General features: G+C 39.0%; 1 protein-coding gene across 1 annotated transcript; it reads right to left on the bottom strand.

The window, feature by feature from the left end:
* Positions 1-662: 662 nt before the first annotated feature.
* On the bottom strand, positions 663-24,388 carry LOC139415764 (low affinity immunoglobulin gamma Fc region receptor II-like). Its single transcript, XM_071163846.1, has 7 exons — positions 24,346-24,388; positions 22,566-22,610; positions 11,764-12,039; positions 11,107-11,349; positions 2,178-2,318; positions 1,913-1,954; positions 663-1,307 (listed from the first exon to the last, which is right to left on the bottom strand). Exons 1-7 carry the CDS (start codon positions 24,374-24,376, stop codon positions 1,279-1,281), a joined length of 807 nt encoding a protein of 268 aa, XP_071019947.1. The 5' UTR covers positions 24,377-24,388; the 3' UTR covers positions 663-1,278.
* Positions 24,389-24,800: the final 412 nt, after the last annotated feature.

Below are 24,800 nucleotides of genomic sequence, written 5' to 3'. Positions count from 1 at the left end.
ACAACTTACGATGTGAAATTTTCCCATGAACGTTGATCATTAAAATGTGACTTTCACTGTCAGTTGTAGTCTAGCTGGTGTGAGCAGTATGGCAGAAAATACACTAATTTTTATCAGAGATGTTGTCATGTTGTGTTGCTACCATGCTGTGTTGTAATGTGATGCTGCCTTGCTATGTTGTTGTCTTAGGTCTCTCTTTATGTAGTGTTGTGTTGTGTTGTCTCTCTTGGCGTGATGTGTTTCTTGTCCTATATTTTTATTTAATTTATTTGTATTTTTAATCCGCAGGAGGCCTTTTGGTTGGCCGTAATGGTAAATAAGAATTTGTTCTAAAAACTTTATTTGTCACATGCACCAAATAAAACAAGTGTAGACTTTACAGTGATATGGTCACATGACCAGCCCTTTAACCAATCTACAGCTTATCGTAAGGCCCTGGAGGCTGTAGGGGGAACCTGGAATGGAGCATTCAGAAGAAACTCAAGGCCCTGGGGGCTGTAGGGGGAACCTGGAATGGAGTATTTAGAAGATACTCAAGGCCCTGTGGGCTGTAGGGGGAACCTGGAATGGAGGATTTAGAAGATACTAAAGGGAAGTGAATGAAATTAAAAATGAATTGGTTGTGATGTCATTCAGAACAGATTAAAAAACAGGCTACATGATTGAGGAAAATCATTTATTTATTTCTATATGCTACAAAGACAAAAGCAATATCTTTCCTCGATGATTAATTGAAAAATAATGATTTTGCACAAAACAACCACAATAAATCAAAAGGCCTATGTTAGTTTCATGTTTAAATTAAATAAAATTATGCTGCACTATTCTAGAGACCAAAATGGGAAAATAAAGTAAATAATTGTAATAATTGAATTCTCCTCTCCTGTATGTTTTCCAACTCTGTAACATGTAACGGTATAACATTATACTGAACCTGTAACAATAATGCCTGAACCACAACACCTCTCAGTTGATCTGTATAGACATGAAAAGTGAAGGCATTTACAATGTATCAACCATAATGCTATACAGTATATGACCAGTATATGACTGATGTTAAAGGACAGCTGCTGAAGGAATAATACAACACACATGATATTAAAACACATTCCAATCAGAATAATACATGTATCAGTTAATAGATCACATTTGATCAAATGCCACTATTGTTCCAGCAGGTGGAGCTACAATGTAACAACATACAGCATTGTGACTCACAGTTCTATATTAGAATTCCATGAGTTCCATTCTGATGGTTGTTATGGTGATCAGGTGATCTCAGCCTCTCTTTTCTTCAACACAATCACCTGTTCAACACAGAAGTAGTTCATCAGTGTGGCCATGTAGTCAATACTGTGCTACTTAGAATCCGATCAAATTACTTCCAATGGGGCTCCTGCTTATGTCCAGTTCTCCCTTATCAATACCAGGGTTATTTACTAATTATCAATATGAGGGTTGTTTACTAATTATCAATAACAGGGCAATTTACAAATTATCAATACCTGGGCTATTTACTATGTACCAAATACCAGGGCTATTTCCCCCTTATGTCCAGCTCTCCAATATCAATTCCAGCGCTATTTACTCCTTATCAATACCAGGGCTATTTACTCATTTTCAATACCCAGGCTATATACTCTTTATCAATACCAGGGCTATTTACTCCTAAATTCATGAATTCATATCAGTTCCATTACATATTATGGTAGAGAATCCTTCCTATTTTCTACTTCTACTAAGAGGTAACATAATATAGTACACACTGTGTTCAGAATACCATATTGTGGTAGTTGACTCTAAACCATCCTACTTTCTACTTCTACTAAGAGGTAACATAATATAGTACACACTGTGTTCAGAATACCATATTGTGCCCCTGCAGCTGTTGTGTTGTAAGGTAGAAACTCACCTAATTGGTCTTGGTGGGTATTCCTGGGTATCCTGGTTTCCCCTAAACAGACAATTATCAACACTTTACAACATGGTTCAATCAGAGATACAGTTATCAACACTTTACAACATGGTTCAATCAGAGATACAGTTATCAACACTTTACAACATGACTCTCTCAGTATTGTCAGTCCTTTCTGATTTTGAGTCATTGTGAATTACAGCAGGTATTCAGCAGGTATTCTGTTGGAATGAGTCGATCCTGAATAAACTCAGGTTCTCACCCGGAGTCCTGCTCCTGCAGCCTTTCACCATCAGTATGATGGTCACCAGCAGGTAGGGAGACCCCACCAGTAGACTACACAGCAGCCTGGGTAGAGACATGGACAACACTGGGACTGCTGGAGATGGAATGGGAGTTGGAACTGCAGTTGGAGAAAGAAAACAATTTAAAACAACACTGGAGATGGTGCTGGGCAGAGAGATGGACAACACTGGGACTGCTGGAGATGGAATGGGAGCTGGAACTGCAGTTGGAGATTTAATTATGTTGGGCATGGAAATAAAATAACAAAATGAAAATATACACACACACACACTCACACTCACACACATACAGTTGAAGTCGGAAGTTTACATACACCTTAGCCAAATACATTTAAATTCAGTTTTTCACAATTCCTGCCATTTAGTAAAAATTCCCTGTCTTCGGTCAGTTAGGATCACACTTTATTTTAAGAATATGAAATGTCAGAATAATAGTAGAGAGAATGATTTATTTCAACTTTTATTTCTTTCATCACATTCCCAGTGGGACAGAAGTTTACATACACTCAATTAGTATTTGATAGCATTGCCTTTACAATTTTTTTTTACTTGGGTGAAACGTTTTGGGTAGCCTTCCACAAGCTTGCCACAATAATCAATCAATCAATCAAACACATGTATTTATATAGCCCTTCTTACATCAGCTGATGTCACAAAGTGCTGTACAGAAACCCAGCCTAAAACCCCAAACAGCAAGAAATGCAAATGTAAAAGCACGTGATCATCAAGCCACCAAGTGACCCAGCCCCGAAGCTAGCCCTGAACCAGGCGCATCTCCCGGCTAGCAATACCTCTTTCAAAATCTGGCCCTGCCCCTTCGTCGACACGGCGCCCCGCCGTACCACCACCATGTAATTCCATCCGCTGTGCCTTCAACCGGCCTTTGCCAGACGACGGAGCAGACGCTTCTACCTACCCCGGATTACTAACTTTAAATGCTGTGTCTCCCGCGTGCAACTGTAGCAACGCCTACCCCGCGGCTTCCCTGCTCCATCTATTGCTGTTCACTGGACCCAATGATCACTTGGCTACATAGCTGATGCCTGCTGGACTGTTCATTTGTCACAGTGCTCCACTTTGTTTATTATGTTTATCTGTCGGCCTCGAACTCAGGCCCTGTGTGTAGTTAACCGACCCCCTGCCCATTCTTCGCCATTTTACCTGTTGTTGTCTTAGCTGATTAGCTGTTGTTGAGAGCATCAGCTCTCCCAATCAACACCTGTGATTGCTTTATGCCTTGTATACTGTTGTTTAGGATAGTTATCATTGTATTAGTTTACAGTGGAGCCCCTAGTCCCACTCTACATGCATCAGATTCCTCCTTTGTACCACCTCCCACACATGCGGTGACCTCACCCAGTATAACCAGCACATCCAGAGATGCAACCTCTCTTATCATCACTCAGGGCCTGGGCTTACCTCAACTGTACCCGCACCCCACCATACCCCTGTCTGCACATTATGCACTGAATCTATTCTACCATGCCCAGAAATCTGCTCCTTTTATTCTTTGTCCCCAACGCACTCAACGACCAGTCTTGATAGTCTTTAGCCGTACCCTCATCCTACTCCTCCTCTGTTCCTCGGGTAAAGTGGAGGTTAAGCCAGGTCCTGCGTGTCCCCAGGCACTCTCATTTGTTGTCTTCTGTAATTGAAAAAGCCTTGGTTTCATCCATGTCAACATCAGAAGCCTCCTCCCTAAGTTTGCTTTACTCACTGCTTTAGCACACTCCGCCAACCCTGATGTCCTTGCCGTGTCTGAATCCTGGCTTAGGAAGGCCACCAAAAATTCTGAAATTTCCATACCCAACTACAACATTTCAACATAATCGGAAATGTCAATAACCATTTCTCTATGGCTGCCCATGCTTTCCTCCTGGCTACCCCAACTCCAGCCAACAGCTCTGCCCCCCCCCCCCCCACCCCCCGCAGCTACTTGCCAAAGCCTCCCCAGCTTTTCCTTCACCCAAATCCAGATAGCAGATGTTCTGAAAGAGCTGCAAAACCTGTACCTGTACAAATCAGCTGGGCTAGACAGTCTGGACCCTCTCTTTCTAAAACTATCCACCGCAATTGTTGCAGCCCCTATTACCAGCCTGTTCAACCTCTCTTTCATATCGCCCAAGTTCCCTAAATTTTGAAAAGCTGCCGTGGTCCTCCCCCTTTTCAAAGGGGGTGACTGTGGGAGCTAATGTAATATAAATAGGTCCAGTTGCTATGCTAAAGTAGCAAGGACATAAGTACATTGGCCAGAGGAAGAGAAGGTGACACCCAGTACATTTGCAATTTCTGAATAGGGTAACATGTCAAAGATTACATTAAGATAACCGAACATGAGAACATTAGCCAATGCCAAAAGTACATTTATGAAAGCTCGTCATATAATCTATGACATAAATGGGTCCCGCCTCCATATGACATAAAGGGGTCCCGCCACCATTATAATCTATGACATAAATGGGTCCCGCCTCCATTATAATCTATGACATAAAGGGGTCCCGCCACCATTATAATCTATGACATAAAGGGGTGCCGCCACCATTATAATCTATGACATAAAGGGGTCCCGCCACCATTATAATCTATGACATAAAGGGGTCCCGCCACCATTATAATCTATGACATAAAGGGGTCCCGCCACCATTATAATCTATGACATAAATGGGTCCCGCCTCCATTATAATCTATGACATAAAGAGGTCCCGCCACCATTATAATCTATGACATAAATGGGTCCCGCCTCCATTATAATCTATGACATAAAGAGGTCCCGCCACCATTATAATCTATGACATAAAGGGGTCCCGCCACCATTATAATCTATGACATAAAGGGGTCCCGCCACCATTATAATCTATGACATAAAGAGATCCCGCCACCATTATAATCTATGACATAAAGGGGTCCCGCCTCCATTATAATCTATGACATAAAGAGGTCCCGCCACCATTATAATCTATGACATAAAGGGGTCCCGCCACCATTATAATCTATGACATAAAGGGGTCCCGCCACCATTATAATCTATGACATAACGGGGTCCCGCCACCATTATAATCTATGACATAAAGGGGTCCCGCCACCATTATAATCTATGACATAAAGGGGTCCCGCCACCATTATAATCTATGACATGAAGGGGTCCCGCCACCATTATAATCTATGACATAAAGGGGTCCCACCACCATTATAATCTATGACATAAATGGGTCCCGCCTCCATTATAATCTATGACATAAAGAGGTCCCGCCTCCATTATAATCTATGACATAAAGGGGTCCCGCCACCATTATAATCTGACATAAAGGGGTCCCGCCACCATTATAATCTGACATAAAGGGGTCCCGCCACCATTAACAAACCGAGCTATTTCGCCTATAAAAATTATATTTTGGGAAAAAATGAACTTTGGCTATCTACCTGGGAGTCTCGTGAGTGAAAACATCCGAAGTTCATCAAAGGTAAACGATTTAATTTGATTGCTTTTCTGATTTCCGTGACAAGGTTGCCTGCTGCTAGCAAGGCATAATGCTATGCTAGGATATCGATAAACTTACACAAATGCTTGTCTAGCGTTGGCTGTAAAGCATATTTTGAAAATCTGAGATGACAGGGTGATTAACAAAAGGCTAATCTGTGTTCCAATATATTTCACTTGTGATGAATAGGAATATTTTTTGGGAAGATTTATGTCCGTTGCGTTATGCTAATTCATGTCAGGCGATCATTACGCTCCCAGATCCGGGTTTGAGAGTCACAAGAATGAATTAACCTCCAAACAAGCTTCAATGCCATACAACACTCCTTCCGTGGCCTCCAACTGCTCTTAAACGCTAGTAAAATCAAATGCATGCTTTTCAACCGTTCACTGCCGGCACCCGCCTGCCTGACTAGCATCACTACCCTGGACGGTTCTGACCTAGAATATGTGGACAACTACAAATACCTAGTTGTCTGGCTAGACTGTAAACTCTCCTTCCAGACTCATATTAAACATCTCCAATCCAAAATCAAATCTAGAATTGTCTTTCTATTTCGCAACAAAGCCTCCTTCACTCACGTCGCAAAACTATCCTGAGTAAAACTGACTATCCTACCTATCCTACCGAGCTACAAAATAGCTTCCAATACGCTACTCAGCAAACTGGATGCAGTCTATCACAGGGCCATCCGTTTTATTACCAAAGCACCTTATACCACCCACCACTGCGACCTGTATGCTCTAGTCTGCTGGCCCTCGCTACATATTTGTCGGCAGACCCACTGGCTCCAGGCCATCTATAAATCTATGCTAGGTAAAGCTCCGCCTTATCTCACCTCACTGGTCACGATAACAACATCCACCCGTAGCACGCGCTCCAGCAGGTATCTCTCACTGGTTATCCCCAAAGCCAACACCTCCTTTGGCCGCCTTTCCTTCCAGTTCTCTGCTGCCAGTGACTGGAACGAATTGCAAAAATCACTGAAGCTGGAGACCTATATTTCCCTCACTAATTTTAAACATCAGCTGTCTGAGCAGCTAATCGATCGCTGCAGCTGTACATAGTCCATCTGTAAATAGCCCACCCAATCTACCTACCTCATCCCCATATTGTTTTTATTTACTTTTATGCTCTTTTGCACACCAGTATCTCTACTTGCATATCATCATCTACTCATTTATCACTCCAGTGTTAATCTGCTATATTGTAATTACTTCGCTATTATGGCCTATTTATTGCCTTACCTCCTCACGCCATTTACACACACTGTATATAGACGTTCTTTTTTCTATCGTGTTATTGACTGTACGCTTGTTTATTCCATATGTAACTCTGTGTTGTTGTTTGTGTCACACTGCTTTGCTTTATCTTGGCCAGGTCGCAGTTGTAAATGAGAACTTGTTCTCAACTAGCCTACCTGGTTAAATAAAGGTGAATTAAAATAAAATAAAATAAATCTCTACCGCTCCTGCTGTCTCTAGAGAGATGAAAACAGCAGGTCTGGGACATGTAGCATGTCCGATGAACAGTTCAGGGTTCCTTAGGCACAGGCAGAACAGTTGAAACAGGAGCAGCAGCACAGCCAGGCGGACTAGGGCGCAACAAGGAGTCATCAGGCCAGGTAGTCCTGAGGCATGGTCCTAGGGCTCAGGTCCTCCGAGAGAGAGAAAGAAATAAAAAAAGAGAAAGTGAGAAAGAAAGAAAGAGAGAAAGAGAGAAAAAGAGAGAGAATTAGAGTATACTTAAATTCAAACTGGACACCGGATAAGAAAGGAGAAATACTCCAGATAAATTGGGTGAATCTAGGCCACTTCCTCCTGACAGAGCTCGTGTAACAGAAGCAAGTTTGTAGGCCTCCTTGCTCGCACACGCTTTTTCAGTTCTGCCCATAAATGTTCTATAGGATTGAGGTCAGGGCTTTGTGATGGCCACTCCAATACCTAGACTTTGTTGTCCTTAAGTCATTTTGCCACAACTTTGGAAGTATGCTTGGGGTCATTGTCCATTTGGAAGACCCATTTGCGACCAAGCTTTAACTTCCTGACTGATATGTTGAGATGATGCTTCAATATATCCATTTTGTGAAGTGCACCAGGCCCTACTGCAGCAAAGCACCCCTACGACATGAACCTGCCACCCCTTGTGCGTCCCTTCTGATATTGTTCTTCAGCTTGCAAGCCTCCCCCTTTCCCTCCAAGCATAACGATGGTCATTATTTATGTTTCATCAAACCAGGGGACATTTCTCCAAAAGGTACGATTTTTGTCCACATGTGCAGTTGCAAACTGTAGTCTGGCTTTTTTATGGTTTTTTTTTGATCAATGGCTTCTTCCTTGCTGAGCGGCCTTTCAGGTTATGTTGATATAGGACTCGTTTTACTGTGGATATAGATACTTTTATACCTGTTTCCTCCAGCATCTTCACAAGGTCCTTTGCTGTTGTTTTGGGATTGATTTTCATTTTTCGCACCAAAGTACATTCATCTCTAGGAGACAGAACGCGTCTCCTTCCTGAGTTGTATGACGGCTGCGTGATCCCATTGTGTTTAAACTTGCACACTATTGTTTGTACAGATGAACCTGGTACCTTCAGGCGTTTGGAAATTGCTCCCAAGGATGAACTGGACTTTTGGAGTTCTACAACTTCTTTCTGAGGTCTTAAATAATTAATTTTTGAGCCACTGAGTTTGAAGGTAGGCCTTGAAATACATTTTCACGGCTGTCGAAAGAGGAAGACCAAGGTGCAGTACATATGACCATTGAGGAAGTTTAAAACTAATGATTGAAGGGAGTACACTGGAATTATCATTATTATTAGGGTGGGAAAAAGGGCTGCCTAAGTATGGTTCCCAATCAGAGACAACGATAGTCAGCTGTCCCTGATTGAGAACCATACCCGGCCAAAACAAAGAAATAGAAAACATAGAAAATGGAACATAGAATGCCCACCCAAATCACACCCTGACCAAACCAAAATGGAGACATATAAAGCTCTCTAAGGTCAGGGCGTGACATACATCCACCTCCAATTGACTCAAATGATCGCAATTCGCCTATCAGAAAGCACAGTCTTAGTGTATGTAAACTTAGTGTATGTAAACTTCTTACCCACTGGAATTGTGATATAGTGAATTATAAGTGAAACAATATTTCCGTAAACAGTTGTTGGAAAAATTACTGGTGTCATGCACAAAGTAGATGTCCTAACCGACTTGCCAAAACTGTAGTTTGTTAAGAACATATTTGTTGAGTGGTTGAAAAACGAGTTTCAATGACTCCAACCTAAGTCTATGTAAACTTCCGACTATGTTCTGTACATGAACACAGATTTAGTATTCTGTTTGTGAATGTAAATGTTCAGTATATTTCCATGGTTAGTTCTTCTGTTCCTAATGTAAATGTTCAGTATATTTCCATGGTTAGTTACAGCAAATACAGTGTTAGACATGTTACTACCAAGCCAGTACATATTTAAGCAATAGGTGTTTTACAGTATACAGTGCCTTGCGAAAGTATTCGGCCCCATTGAACTTTGTGACCTTTTGCCACATTTCAGGCTTCAAACATAAAGATATAAAACTGTATTTTTTTGTGAAGAATCAACAACAAGTGGGACACAATCATGAAGTGGAACGACATTTATTGGATATTTCAAACTTTTTTAACAAATCAAAAACTGAAAAATTGGGCGTGCAAAATTATTCAGCCCCCTTAAGTTAATACTTTGTAGCGCCACCTTTTCCTGCGATTACAGCTGTAAGTCGCTTGGGGTATGTCTCTATCAGTTTTTCACATCGAGAGACTGACATTTTTTCCCATTCCTCCTTGCAAAACAGCTCGAGCTCAGTGAGGTTGGATGGAGAGCATTTGTGAACAGCAGTTTTCAGTTCTTTCCACAGATTCTCGATTGGATTCAGGTCTGGACTTTGACTTGGCCATTCTAACACCTGGATATGTTTATTTTTGAACCATTCCAGGCTGCATCTCTGATCAGTCTTCTCCTTGTATGAGCTGAAAGTTTAGAGGGACGGCAGGTCTTGGTAGATTTGCAGTGGTCTGATACTCCTTCCATTTCAATATTATCGCTTGCACAGTGCTCCTTGGGATGTTTAAAGCTTGGGAAATCTTTTTGTATCCAAATCCAGCTTTAAACTTCTTCACAACAGTATCTCGGACCTGCCTGGTGTGTTCCTTGTTCTTCATGATGCTCTCTGCGCTTTTAACGGACCTCTGAGACTATCACAGTGCAGGTGCATTTATACGGAGACTTGATTACACACAGGTGGATTGTATTTATCATCATTAGTCATTTAGGTCAACATTGGATCATTCAGAGATCCTCACTGAACTTCTGGAGAGAGTTTGCTGCACTGAAAGTGAAGGGGCTGAATAATTCTGCACGCCCAATTTTTCAGTTTATGATTTATTAAAAAAGTTTGAAATATCCAATAAATGTCGTTCCACTTCATGATTGTGTCCCACTTGTTGTTGATTCTTCACAAAAAAAAAACAGTTTTATATCTTTATGTTTGAAGCCTGAAATGTGGCAAAAGGTCGCAAAGTTCAAGGGGGCCAAATACTTTCGCAAGGCACTGTATGGCCAATATACCAACATACTGATCTTATGCATCGCCACAAACCACTGAGGTGCTTTATTATAAACTGGTTACCAACCAGTAAAAATACATGCTTTACCGTGTACCGTGTGATACAACGGCTTCCAAGCCAATCAGCATTGAGGGCTGGAACCACCCAGTTTATAGGTTTTAGCAACACTTAACAGTGTAAAGAAGAACCACCCTGTTTATAATGCAGGTTTCAGCACCTCTTAACAGTGTAAAGAAGAACCACCCAGTTTATAATGCAGGTTTCAGCACCTCTTAACAGTGTAAAGAAGAACCACCCAGTTTATAATGCAGGTTTCAGCACCTCTTAACAGTGTAAAGAAGAACCACCCAGTTTATAATGCAGGTTTCAGCATCTCTTAACAGTGTAAAGAAGAACCACCCAGTTTATAATGCAGGTTTCAGCACCTCTTGACAGTGTAAAGAAGAACCACCCAGTTTATAATGCAGGTTTCAGCACCTCTTAACAGTGTAAAGAAGAACCACCCAGTTTATAATGCAGGTTTCAGCACCTCTTAACAGTGTAAAGAAGAACCACCCAGTTTATAATTCAGGTTTCAGCACCTCTTAACAGTGTAAAGAAGAACCACCCAGTTTATAATGCAGGTTTCAGCACCTCTTAACAGTGTAAAGAAGAACCACCCAGTTTATAATGCAGGTTTCAGCACCTCTTAACAGTGTAAAGAAGAACCACCCAGTTTATAATGCAGGTTTCAGCACCTCTTAACAGTGTAAAGAAGAACCAGAAGATCTGAATGTCAAGGTTTCTCATATTCTAACCTGTCACTGTCATCCAGCTCTCTGGTGATTCTCCTTCAGAGTTGTTACACTTGTAGAGTCCTTCATCTGACTCGGATACTGCAGGGATGGTCATCTCTCCTGTAGTCTCAGTCCTGATGAGGGATCCATTTTTGTAGAAATCAGCTGTGAGGTTAGAGAGAGTTCCCTGATATCTGCAGCTCAAAGTCACAGAATCTCTCTCAGTCACAGGAAGGGCAGGGCTCTCCAGGATCACAGCTCCATCTGTATATAATATATAAACAGGTCTCTCCAGGATCACAGCTCCAGCTGTATATAATATATAAACAGGTCTCTCCAGGATCACAGCTCCAGCTGTATATAATATATAAACATCATATATAAACAGGTCTCTCCAGGATCACAGCTCCAGCTGTATATAATATATAAACATCATATATAACCAGGTCTCTCAGGGATCACAGCTCCAGCTTTATATAATATATAAACAGGTCTCTCCAGGATCACAGCTCCAGCTATATATAATATATAAAATTAATATATAAACAGGCATCTCCAGGATCACAGCTCCAGCTGTATATAATATATAAACATCATATATAAACATAACATCAGCTATCTGAAACCAGATGAACCACTAAACACAATAATGTTAGTAGATGGTGTTTGTGGACATACCATGTACTGTGATGTTGACAGCATTGCTGTGTTCTCCAGACCCAGACTCACACCAGTACACTCCACTGTCTGATGGTATTAGCAATACGATGCATGAAGACCCTTGTTGTTTTCCCCAGTCAATATTACACTCTGAAACATTCCCTCTCTCTGCGTTCCTCATCACTCTCCATCCAGCAGAGTTCCCCTGATCCTCACAGCTCAGAGAGAAAGACTCATATTTAAAGAACTGAGATCTGTCAGGACTGACACTCAGATAGGCAGGAAGAGAGATATCTGAGAAAGAGAGCAAGAGAGAGGGATAGAGAGCGAGGAGGAGATCGAGAGGAGGGAGAGAGAGAGAGATAAGGTCATGAGAAGATGAGATTCGGACTCTTTCGGCATAAAAATAAATGTTTTGTCACACCCGACATACCATGGCTTCCAGCCAATCAGCATTCAGGGCTGGAACCACCCAATTTATAATGCAGGTTTCAGCACCACTTAACCTCTTAGAACTATTCCTCCGGGCTCCGGGAGAATTGTCATAAGCAACCGCTGTATAGCAGAGCGCAAGGGTCAAAACATATTACTAGAAAATATTCCTATTCATGAAATCACAAGTGAAATATAGCGAAACACAGCTTAGCCTTTTGTTAATCACCCTGTCGTCTCAGATTTTGAAATTATGCTTTACGGCGAAAGCAATACAAGCCTTTGTGTACGTTTATCGATAGCCTAGCATCGCATTCTTTCCACTTAGCATCAGGAAGCTTGGTCACGAAAATCAGAAAAGCAATTAAATTAATCGTTTACCTTTGATGATCTTCAGATGTTTTCACTCACGAGACTCCCAGTTAGACAGCAAATGTTCCTTTTGTTCCATAAATATATTTTTTATATCCAAATACCTCTGTTAGTTTGATGCGTTATGCCCAGGAATCCACCGGAAATAGCGGTCACGACAACGCAGAAAAAAATTACAAATTATATCCATAATATCGACAGAAACATGGCAAACGTTTTTTATAATCAATCCTCAAGGTGTTTTTCAAATATCTTTTTGATAATATATCAACCGGGACAGTTGGCTTTTCAGTAGGACCGGGAGGAAAAATGGCTACCTCTCTCTTTTGCGCAAGAATCATTCTGAGAGCCATCAGCTGACCACTTACGCAATGTGGTTGTTTACGCTCATTCTTCAACATAAAGGCCTGAAACTACGTCTAAAGGCTGTAGACACCTTAGGGAAGCCGTAGAAAAAGGAGTCTGGTTGATATCCCTTTCAATGGTCAATAGGGATGCATAGTAACACATGGGTTTCAAAATAAGAGTCACTTCCTGATTGGATTTTTCTCAGGCTTTCGCCTGCAATATCAGTTCTGTTATATTCACAGACAATATTTTTACAGTTTTGGAAACTTTATAGTGTTTTCTATCCCAAGCTGTCAATTTTATGCATATTCTAGCATCTGGTCCTGAGAAATAGGCTGTTTATTTTGGGAATGTTATTTTTCATAAAATAAAAATAGTGCCCCCTAGCTTCAAGAGGTTAAAAGTGTTTTCCTTTCCTACTTAAATAAGCCCCTTTCAAAAAATATAGAACTAGGAACAGATATAGCCCTTCGTTCACCCCAGACTTGAATGCCCTTGACCAGCACAAAAACATCCTGTGGCGTTCTGCATTAGCATCGAATAGGCCCCGCAATATGTAACCTTTCAGGGAACTCAGGAACCAATATACTCAGTCAGATAGGAAAGCTAAGGTTAGCTTTTTCAAACAGAACTTTTAAAGCCTATAACTCTGTTGTGGCAGAATCAGAATTCTTTAGGTAACATTGATTGATGTTTTTATCAATTTTCATAAGTATGCTTATGTGGGAAAGAGCCCCAGAGAGGGGAGAGGTCAGGCTTGTCTTCTTATGGGAATGTGTCTGTAACTATTACATGTCTCCTCTGAGGTTGCCCTTAACTTGATCTAGTATATGACCTAAGAGGCTCACTGTCTCGGTGAGCTTGTCCAGGAGGAGGTGTATTTGAGATGGGAGTATCTAGAATTGACAATTGATATATGCCATTGTATGAGGTAATGTTTTGGTCCTAAGTGATACCAAGAACGAGATAAGAACTTCGTTTAGGAGACCAAACTGAAAGATAATTTATAGCTAATGCTGTCTGGCTATGGGATACTCCTCTCTCAAGTAAAGTCTTCCTTTGTACTGTTCCTAAGATCTGTTATTCGTCATGTGAGTTGAGATGGTTGTGTCTTGGCTATAAATGATACTAAGAACTATTTTTAAGCACTCTCAGAGAATTCATTTATAGACACTGAATTGATCTGCGAGTCACAAGGCTATGGTGAAGCTCATACAATTAAAGATGGACTTTATGATAACTCTGACTTGTGTGTGGTTTGCTCTCTCATGATTTGGTAATACAGGAAATTTCCTCAACAACTCATATTAATACATTGAATGTCTCCTTTACTACTATAGACTATAACTCCTATTAATACATTGATTGTCTCCTTTACTACTATAGACTATAACTCCTATTAATACATTGAATGTCTCCTTTACTACGATAGACTATAACTCAAATTAATACATTTGTCATGCCGTTGCCCTCTTTGGGTATAGCAAGGCCCAGCCCCCTCTCCCTGCCTCCCCCTTGCCTCCTTCAACTAGGCTGCTGTGGTCAGAGAGAGGTTGTAAATTCCTGAGAAGACCCTGCCACATGGCCACATAGTATGAGAGGCAGAGTAAATGTTCAATTACACTAAGGAATTTCTTCCACCTCACAGAACTTGAGGTACGAACAAATTTCATGTTCCGGAGAAAGTATAAAAGATCGGTGAAAAATCCAGCTACGAACTGATCCGTTTGTTACAACTTGTGGAAGATCATGGGAGACGGTGTGGCCACATTACCATAACGCTGTTTATATAATAGCCTCAGATATGAGGTTTACATCTACTTGTTGTATAATATGAATGAGTGAGTATGATACTGTTTGTAAAATTGTGTAATATGATTTTGGGCTGTTTAATGAATGAAAATATCAATTCCCTTTTGATTTGTACTAAATCAGAGGACCGCCCCTGAGCCCAGTTAGGGTCAGGTGTCCTGGGACCGACCCTTTTCTGCAATTCCGAATAAAACCCAACTTTGAGAAATTATCACCAGACCATGTTTCTCTCAATCATGGGAGGACAAAGATTGTAGACCATTGTTGAATCTTTTAACCATTCCACGTGGTTAAAATCTTAGACTATCGATACCGACAGAATAAGAACAAGTCTTTGATGGTAATTATTAACGACAACCGCCGAAACATCCATTCTATAACAAATGAATGTCACTCTGAACTATCTCCTCTAACCAAGACAGAGAGAGAGAGAGAGGACAAAACTCTCCAACAGAAACAAACTTATCAACAGCAAATGAGACGACACACTGAGAGTAAATATATATATTGAATGCAATTGTTCCCGAATGAGTGAGCGTTCATGTGCAAAGGATTAGCATTTCAAATGTTATAGTTATTAACTCTGTAGTGACTTCTTAGTCGACCCCCACTTCCCCTTTTGTCTAACAAGCCGCCATGCCGGTTTAGCCCACTAGGGCACATCCCCCTATCATTTATTGTAACCATATTTACCTTGTTTGTGTGTTTATGCATTTCTGTGAAATACTTAGTTAGTAATAAATAAATTATTTAAGACAATTGCTCTATGGATGACTCAAAATGAAGACTGGGTTCATGCAGATAACCAAACAATTTACGATGTTTGGAATGAGACTAACGTGAGGTAAAGTAAATAATTCATTAATTTGAAGACTAATTGATCAGATATAAAATATCTGAAAGGTTATATTGGGAAATTATAACTTTGTAATCTGAATACTTTCCTTGGTGCCCCCTATTTCCTAGTTAATTACAGTTACACGATTAATTACTTTGATCACGTTATACTAATTACAGAGAATCTTTGATAAAACTATGTCTTCAATTTAATGACATGACACATTGAACGTCTCCTGTACTACTATAGACTATAACTCATATTAATACATTGAATGTCTCCTGTACTACTATAGACTATAACTCATATTAATACATAGAATGTCTCCTTTACTACTATAGTCTATAACTCATATTAATACACTGAATGTCTCCTCAACTACTATAGACTATAGATCATATTAATACATTGAATGTCTCCTTTACTACTATAGTCTATAACTCATATTAATACACTGAATGTCTCCTCAACTACTATAGACTATAGATCATATTAATACATTGAATGTCTCCTTTACTACTGTAGTCTATAACTCATATTAATACACTGAATGTCTCCTCAACTACTATAGACTATAGATCATATTAATACATTGAATGTCTCCTTTACTACTGTAGTCTATAACTCATATTAATACACTGAATGTCTCCTCAACTACTATAGACTATAGATCATATTAATACATTGAATGTCTCCTTTACTACTGTAGTCTATAACTCATATTAATACACTGAATGTCTCCTTAACTACTATAGACTATAGATCATATTAATACACTGAATGTCTCCTTTACTACTGTAGTCTATAACTCATATTAATACACTGAATGTCTCCTTTACTACTATAGACTATAGATCATATTAATACTTTGATTTACTCTTTTACTATTATAGTATATGGATCATATTTATACATTGAAAAACGACTTGTCTACTATAACTCATAATAACACATTGAATGCCTCCTTTAGTACTATAACTCCTACTAATACATAGAATGTCTCCTTTACTACTATAGTCTATAACTCATATAAATACATAGAATGTCTCCTTAACTACTATAGTCTATATCTCACATTAATACATAGAATGTCTCCTTAACTACTATAGTCTATATCTCACATTAATACATAGAATGTCTCCTTTACTACTATAGTCTACAACTCATATTAATACATTGAATGTCTCCTTAACTACTATAGTCTATATCTCACATTAATACATAGAATGTCTCCTTAACTACTATAGTCTATATCTCACATTAATACATAGAATGTCTCCTTTACTACTATAGACTATATCTCATATTAATACATAGAATGTCTCCTTAACTACTATAGACTATAACTCATATTAATACACTGAATGTCTCCTTAACTACTATAGTCTATATCTCAAATGAATACACCGAATGTCTCCTTAACTACTATAGTCTATATCTCAAATTAATACATTGAATGTCTCCTTAACTACTATAGCTCATATAAATACGTTGAATGTATCCGTTACTAGTATAGTCTATTACTCATATTAATACATTGAATGTTGACTTTACTACAACAGTGTGTATGACAAGGACAAAACAAATGGAAAATGAAAAGCGGATCGACGATGGCTAGAAGGCCAGTGACGTCGACCGCCGCCCGAACAAGGAGAGGGACCGAATTCGGTGGAAGTCGTGACAATTTGCTATTGTAAAAGTTAGCAACACCTCCGCAGTGGCAGGATGCGCCCTGGATATGGTCACTAGTGTAACCAGGAGGTGAGGCCTCATTTAACACAGTCAATTCATCAGGCTTAAGCCATGTTTCAGTCAGGCCAATCACATCAAGATTATGATCAGTGATTAGTTCATTGACTGTAACTGCCTTGGAAGTGAGGGATCTAACATTAAGTAGCCCTATTTTGAGATGTGAGATGTCACAATCTCTTTCAATAATGACAGGAATGGAGGAGGTCTTTATTCCAGTGAGATTGCTAAGGCGAACACCGCCATGTTTAATTTTGCCCAACCTAGATCGAGGCACAGACACGGTCTCAATGGGGATAGCTGAGCTGACTACACTGACTGTGCTAGTGGCAGACAGCCTGCTACCTGGACTGCACCCTATATCTTTGTAGAGCTAGAGGAGTTAAAGCCCTGTCTATGTTCATAGATAAGATGAAACAATGACTGATCAATGACCCAAGACCAGCTCAGTTAATCCCTACCAGTGTGACAATGTCATAATGCTGCATCAAATGTACATTATCCTAGGAGCGTTGGCAGACACATTGTAAGTAACGTAAATGATGTCCCCTTAATATCCCTGAATGTTGATCCTACAGCTTACAGTTGGCTCCTCTCCACTGTAACTATTCCCCGGGTCGTTGCTATAAAATGAGAATGTATTCACAGTCAACTTACCTGGTAAAATAACTGTAAAATAAAAAATAAAAAATAAAATGGTATGCATTAATCATGAGCCAATGAACCAGAGATACACTGAGCCCCAGTAGGAAGACCACTTTTTTGCAGCTCCAATATAAACAACATGAGTAAGTCTAATTCTGATAAGCTTCCCAGTAAAGCAGTAAAAACAATTAAGCAACCCAGAAAATAATGGATTGACTTAGATAATACATTTGATGATATAGTGGTAGCAATACATCGTTATAACATCTACAGAAAAGACAGAAATGCCAACGGGGACGGTTTTGTTGTTCATATTCAGAACCACATTCCTGTAAAGTTTAGAGAAGATCTAATGTTAAATACTGTTGAAGTAATATGGCTACAGGTTCATCTTTCTCACCTAAAGCCCATTCTGGTGGGAAGCTGCTATAGACCATCAAGCGTTAACAGTCAGTATCGATAACATGTGGGAAATGCTTGAAATGTTTTTCACATCAACAGAGAAGTATTGTCACGACTCCCACCGAAGGTGGCTCCCCAGCCTGTTCGGGCGGCGCTCGGCGGTTGTCGTCGCCGGTCACCCATTTTTCCTTTTCTGTTTGTTTGGTCTTATTGGTTATTTTGTTTATTGATTCATGTCTATTTAAGCCTGTTAGGCCCGCCTATTTTTGTGCGGGATTGTTTTCTGTTAGTCAGAGTGTACGTGTTTGTGTTCCTGTCCGTTTGTGTCCTGTGTTGGGTCGGACAATTTTTTTGTATATTTATCGGCAATTGTTTTGGGGCGTTTGGGATTCCAAATTAAGTCGGCTTCCCCAGTATCCTCTGCTCGCTGCAATTGACTCTGCACCCACCACTCTAGGCAAGTTCATTTTCTGGGTGATTTAAATATTGACTGGCTCTCATCAAGCTGCCCACTCAAGAAAAAACTTCAAACTTTAACCAGCGCCTGCAACCTGGTACATCCAACCTTCCAGGGAAAACTGCACGGGAATTAAATCATCAACATCTATTGCTGCAGAAATGTGCTTTATTAAAGCAGTATCCAGATCCACAGGATGTATTCATCACAATATAGTGGTCATATATAGGAAAAGCAAAGTTCCAAAGGCTGGGCCTAATATAGTGTATAAGAGGTCATACAAGAGGTTATGTAATGATTCATATGTTGACGATGTAAAGAATATTTGCTGGTCTGTGGTGTGCAATGAGGATCAACCAGACGCTGCACTTGGCGCATTTATGAAATTGCTTATTCCAGCTACTAATAAGCTTGCACCCATTAAGAAAATGACTGTAAAAACTGTTAAATGCCCTTGGATTGATGAGGAATTGAAAAATGATATGGTTGAGAGGGATGAGACAAAAGGTATGACAAATAAATCTGGCAGCCCAACTGATTGGCAAACATACTGCAAATTAAGAAATCATGTGACTAATATAAACAAAAATAAATTATAAAAGAATTATACTAAAAAGCTTTGGAGCACCTTAAATACATTTTTGGGAAAAAGGCAAACTCAGCTCTATCATTCATTGAATCATTCATCACAAAACCAACTGATATTGCCAACTACTTCACTTTTTTCAGCTACATTTATCAACTCTTTAATCATGGTTCAATCAGAGATACAGTTATCAACACTTTAAACATGGTTCAATCAGAGATACAGTTATCAACACTCTACAACATGGTTCAATCAGAGATACAGTTATCAACACTTTAATCATGGTTCAATCAGAGAGACAGTTATCAACACTTTACAACATGGTTCAATCAGAGATACAGTTATCAACACTTTAAACATGGTTCAATCAGAGATACAGTTATCAACACTTTAATCATGGTTCAATCAGAGATACAGTTATCAACACTTTACAACGTGGTTAAATCAGAGATACAGTTATCAACACTTTACAACATGGTTCAATCAGAGATACAGTTATCAACACTTTAAACATGGTTCAATCAGAGATACAGTTATCAACACTTTAAACATGGTTCAATCAGAGATACATTTATCAACTCTTTAATCATGGTTCAATCAGAGATACAGTTATCAACACTTTAAACATGGTTCAATCAGAGATAGAGTTATCAACACTCTACAACATGGTTTAATCAGAGATAGAGTTATCAACACTTTAAACATGGTTCAATCAGAGATACAGTTATCAACACTTTAAACATGGTTCAATCAGACCTACAGTTATCAACATGGTTCAATCAGAGATACAGTTATCAACACTCTACAACATGGTTTAATCAGAGATAGAGTTATCAACACTTTAAACATGGTTCAATCAGAGATACAGTTATCAACACTTTAAACATGGTTCAATCAGAGATACAGTTATCAACACTTCACAACATGGTTCAATCAGACCTACAGTTATCAACACTTTACAACATGGTTCAATCAGAGATACAGTTATCAACATGGTTCAATCAGAGCTACAGTTATCAACACTAAACATGGTTCAATCAGAGCTACAGTTATCAACACATTACAACATGGTTCAATCAGAAATACAGTTATCAACACTTTATAACATGGTTCAATCAGAGATACAGTTATCAACACATTACAACATGGTTCAATCAGAGATACAGTTATCAACACTTTACAACATGGTTCAATCAGAGCTACAGTTATCAACACATTACAACATGGTTCAATCAGAGATACAGTTATCAACACTTTACAACATGGTTCAATCAGAGCTACAGTTATCAACACTTAACAACATGGTTCAATCAGAGATACAGTAATCAACACTTTAAACATTGTTCAATCAGAGATACAGTTATCAACACTTTAAACATGGTTCAATCAGAGATACAGTTATCAACACTTAACAACATGGTTCAATCAGAGATACAGTAATCAACACTTTAAACATTGTTCAATCAGAGATACAGTTATCAACACTTTAAACATGGTTCAATCAGAGATACAGTTATCAACACTTTACAACATGGTTCAATCAGAGATACAGTTATCAACATGGTTCAATCAGAGCTACAGTTATCAACACTCTACAACATGGTTCAATCAGAGCTTCTTAGGGCTAGTGGGACAACTTCCGGTGAAACTGGAGCAATTGAAGTAAATAATCGTAAAATTGATGGATTTTAAACATTTAGGTACATATACGTGTCTTGTATCAGTTGAAAGATTCTTCTTCATCTATCTCTGATTTACAGTAGCTATTACAGCAAAAGCATGCCATGCGATTGTTTGAGGACGGCGCCCCACGTCAAAATGTTTTTCCATTAACACAGGTTTCATAAATTCACAAATAGCGATTAAATATTCACTTACTTTTTGAAAATCTTCCTCTGACTTGTCATCTAACGGGTCCCAGCTATAACATGTAGTGTCGTTTTGTTAGATAAAATCCTTCTTTATATCCCAAAAAGTCTGTTTAGTTGGCGCAATCGATTTGAGTAATCCACTGATCAACATGCAGAGAAATGAATCCGAAAACCCCTAAACTTTGTTTCAACAAGTCAAAATACATTTCTATACACTCCTCAGATACCCTAAAATGTAATCAAACTATCTTATGGAAAGAAGTATGTTCAATAGGAAACCGATTTTAGCAGGTGCGTTCTGTCTTCATAGTACGAATTTCCAAGACTGAGTCCCTGTGCTAAAACTTAGATTTCTTCTTAGTTTTTGAAGTTACAAGCCTAAAACCTTGAACATAGACTTCTGACACCCTGTGGAAGCCATAGGAATTGCATCCAGGGAGCTAATCTTTAAAATTAGGATGGTCTCTCAAATAATTTTTATTCTGGTTGGTTTTTCTTTGGATTTTCTCCAACCATATCTATTGTGTTATAGTCGCATACATTATTTTAACATTTCTACAAACTTCAACTTCAAAGTGTTTTCTTTCAATGGTACCAATTATGTGCATACCCTGGCTTCAGGGCCTGAGTACCAGGCAGATTACTTTGGGCACGTCATGCAGGCGAAATTGAGAAAAAAGGGGCCTAGCCCTGAGAAATTTTAATTGGCAAGATAAGCAAACTTAGTTATAACATGCCAGCAACAAATGCTGGCACAACACATCCAATTATCTGACCAAATTATGAAAGAACAAGAATTGTGCTTTTGAATTCCGTAAAGTCAGTGTGAAATTATTGTTGTCTATCAACAATGACAAGCCACCGGGTTCTGACAACTTGGATGGGAAATGACTGAGGATGCTGTAATAGCGGATGAATTTGCCACTCCTATTTGCCATTTCTTTAATTTAAACCTACTAGAGAGCGTTTGACCTCAGGCCTGGAGAGAAGCTAAAGTCATTCCGCTACCTAAGAATAGTAAAGCCCCCTTTACTGGCTCAAATAGCTGACCAGTCAGCCTATTACCAAACCTTAGTAAACTTCTGGAAAAAAATAGTGGTCGACCAGATACAATGCTATTGTACAGTAAGAAAATTGACAACAGTCTTATAGGGAAGGGCACTCAACAAGCACAGTACTTACACAAATAACTGATGATTGGCTGAGAGAGAGAAATATAGAGAAATGTTACTATTATAGAACAGGTGATGAGTATAGATAAATGTTACTATTGTAGATCAGGTGATGAATATAGATAAATGTACTCACCTCCACCTTGTCCGAGGCTACAGTATACCAGTGAACTCAACAGCACTGAAACACACAGAGAGAACTATCACTATGGTACATAATGTAAACACTGAAACACACAGAGAGAACTATCACTATGGTACATGATGTAAACACTGAAACACACAGAGAGAACTATCACTATGGTACATGATGTAAACACTGAAACACACAGAGAGAACTATCACTATGGTACATGATGGAAACACTGAAACACACAGAGAGAACTATCACTATGGCACATGATGTAAACACTGAAACACACAGAGAGAACTATCACTATGGCACATGATGTAAACACTGAAACACACAGAGAGAACTATCACTATGGTACATGATGTAAACACTAAAACACAGAGAGAACTATCACTATGGTACATGATGGAAACACTGAAACACACAGAGAGAATTATCACTATGGTACATGATGGAAACACTGAGCTGCACCACAGATATTAATTTACTTAATAGTCTATTAACACATTCTTGTGTGAATCTTATTAACATACTGCAAAAATTCCCATCAAAATCCGTCAATTTAAGAGATCTGTGTTTTTGCATCGTCTGTGTTGCAATCCACAGCATCAGACTATGTTGGACTTCCACATCTGTGTGGAATGGCACTCTACAACTCCCACAAGTCTCGTGGAAAGGGGACTCAGTTACAGACTAATATGACCCAACTATCCCAACTATGGAAAGGGGAGACTCTCAGCTACAAACTAATATGACCCCCTATGGAAAGAGGAGACTCTCAGATACAAACTAATATGACCCCACTATGGAAAGAGGAGACTCAGCTACAAACTAATATGACCCCACTATGGAAAGAGGAGACTCAGTTACAAACTAATATGACCCCACTATGGAAAGGGGAGACTCAGTTACAAACTAATATGACCCCAATATGGAAAGAGGAGACTCAGTTACAAACTAATATGACCCCACTATGGAAAGAGGAGACTCAGTTACAAACTAATATGACCCCACTATGGAAAGAGGAGACTCTCAGCTACAAACTAATATGACCCCACTATGGACCCCGACCTGGCTGAGACAAGACTATAAACTATATAGATATTAAACTATATAGATATTAAACTATATATAGATATTAAACTATATAGATATTAAACTATATAGATATTAAACTATATAGATATTAAACTATATAGATATTAAACTATACAGATATTAAACTATATAGATATTAAACTATATAGATATTAAACCATATAGATATTAAACCATATAGATATTAAACTATATAGATATTAAACCATATATATATTAAACTATATAGATATTAAACTATATAGATATTAAACTATACAGATATTAAACTATATATATATTAAACAATATAGATATTAAAATATACAGATATTAAACCATGGAGATATTAAACTATACAGATATTAAACTATATAGATATTAAACTATATAGATATTCAACTATATAGATTTTAAACTGAGATAATAGATAATAGATAATAATAGATAATCGTAAGATGTTCCATCTCACCTGCCGAAACACACACACAACACATACGCACACACACACACACACACACACAACACACACACAACACACACACACACACACACACACACACACACACACACACACACACACACACACACACACACACACACACACACACACACACACACACACACACACACACACACACACACACACACACACACACACACACACACACACACACACACACACACAGGGAGGGAGAGTACTTACAGAGCTGCCAGCAGAGCAGTGTGAGTTTCATCCTGTCTTGATGCTGAGTGAGACTGTGATCTCCAGTTACAGACTTATAGACCCTCCTCCTCCTTCATGTTCTGACCACACACAAAAGTCCCTGCTGACGACGCGGTGAAACAGAGGAAGAGACAGTCAATTATTTAGTCTATACTTCCTCTACCACTGTATATTTCTATAGATCTGAGAGTATTGACTAGGTGATGAAACAGAGAGAGTAGATTATCTTGTCTATACTTCCTCTACCACTGTATATTTCTATAGATCTGAGAGTATTGACTAGGTGATGAAACAGAGAGAGTAGATTATCTTGTCTATACTTCCTCTACCACTGTATATTTCTATAGATCTGAGAGTATTGACTAGGTGATGAAACAGAGAGAGTAGATTATCTTGTCTATACTTCCTCTACCACTGTATAGTTATTCATTGTC

Source organism: Oncorhynchus clarkii, chromosome 9, assembly GCF_045791955.1.
Source record: "Oncorhynchus clarkii lewisi isolate Uvic-CL-2024 chromosome 9, UVic_Ocla_1.0, whole genome shotgun sequence".
Lineage (NCBI taxonomy): Eukaryota > Metazoa > Chordata > Actinopteri > Salmoniformes > Salmonidae > Oncorhynchus > Oncorhynchus clarkii.
This window is presented reverse-complemented; position numbering and strand designations above follow the sequence as displayed.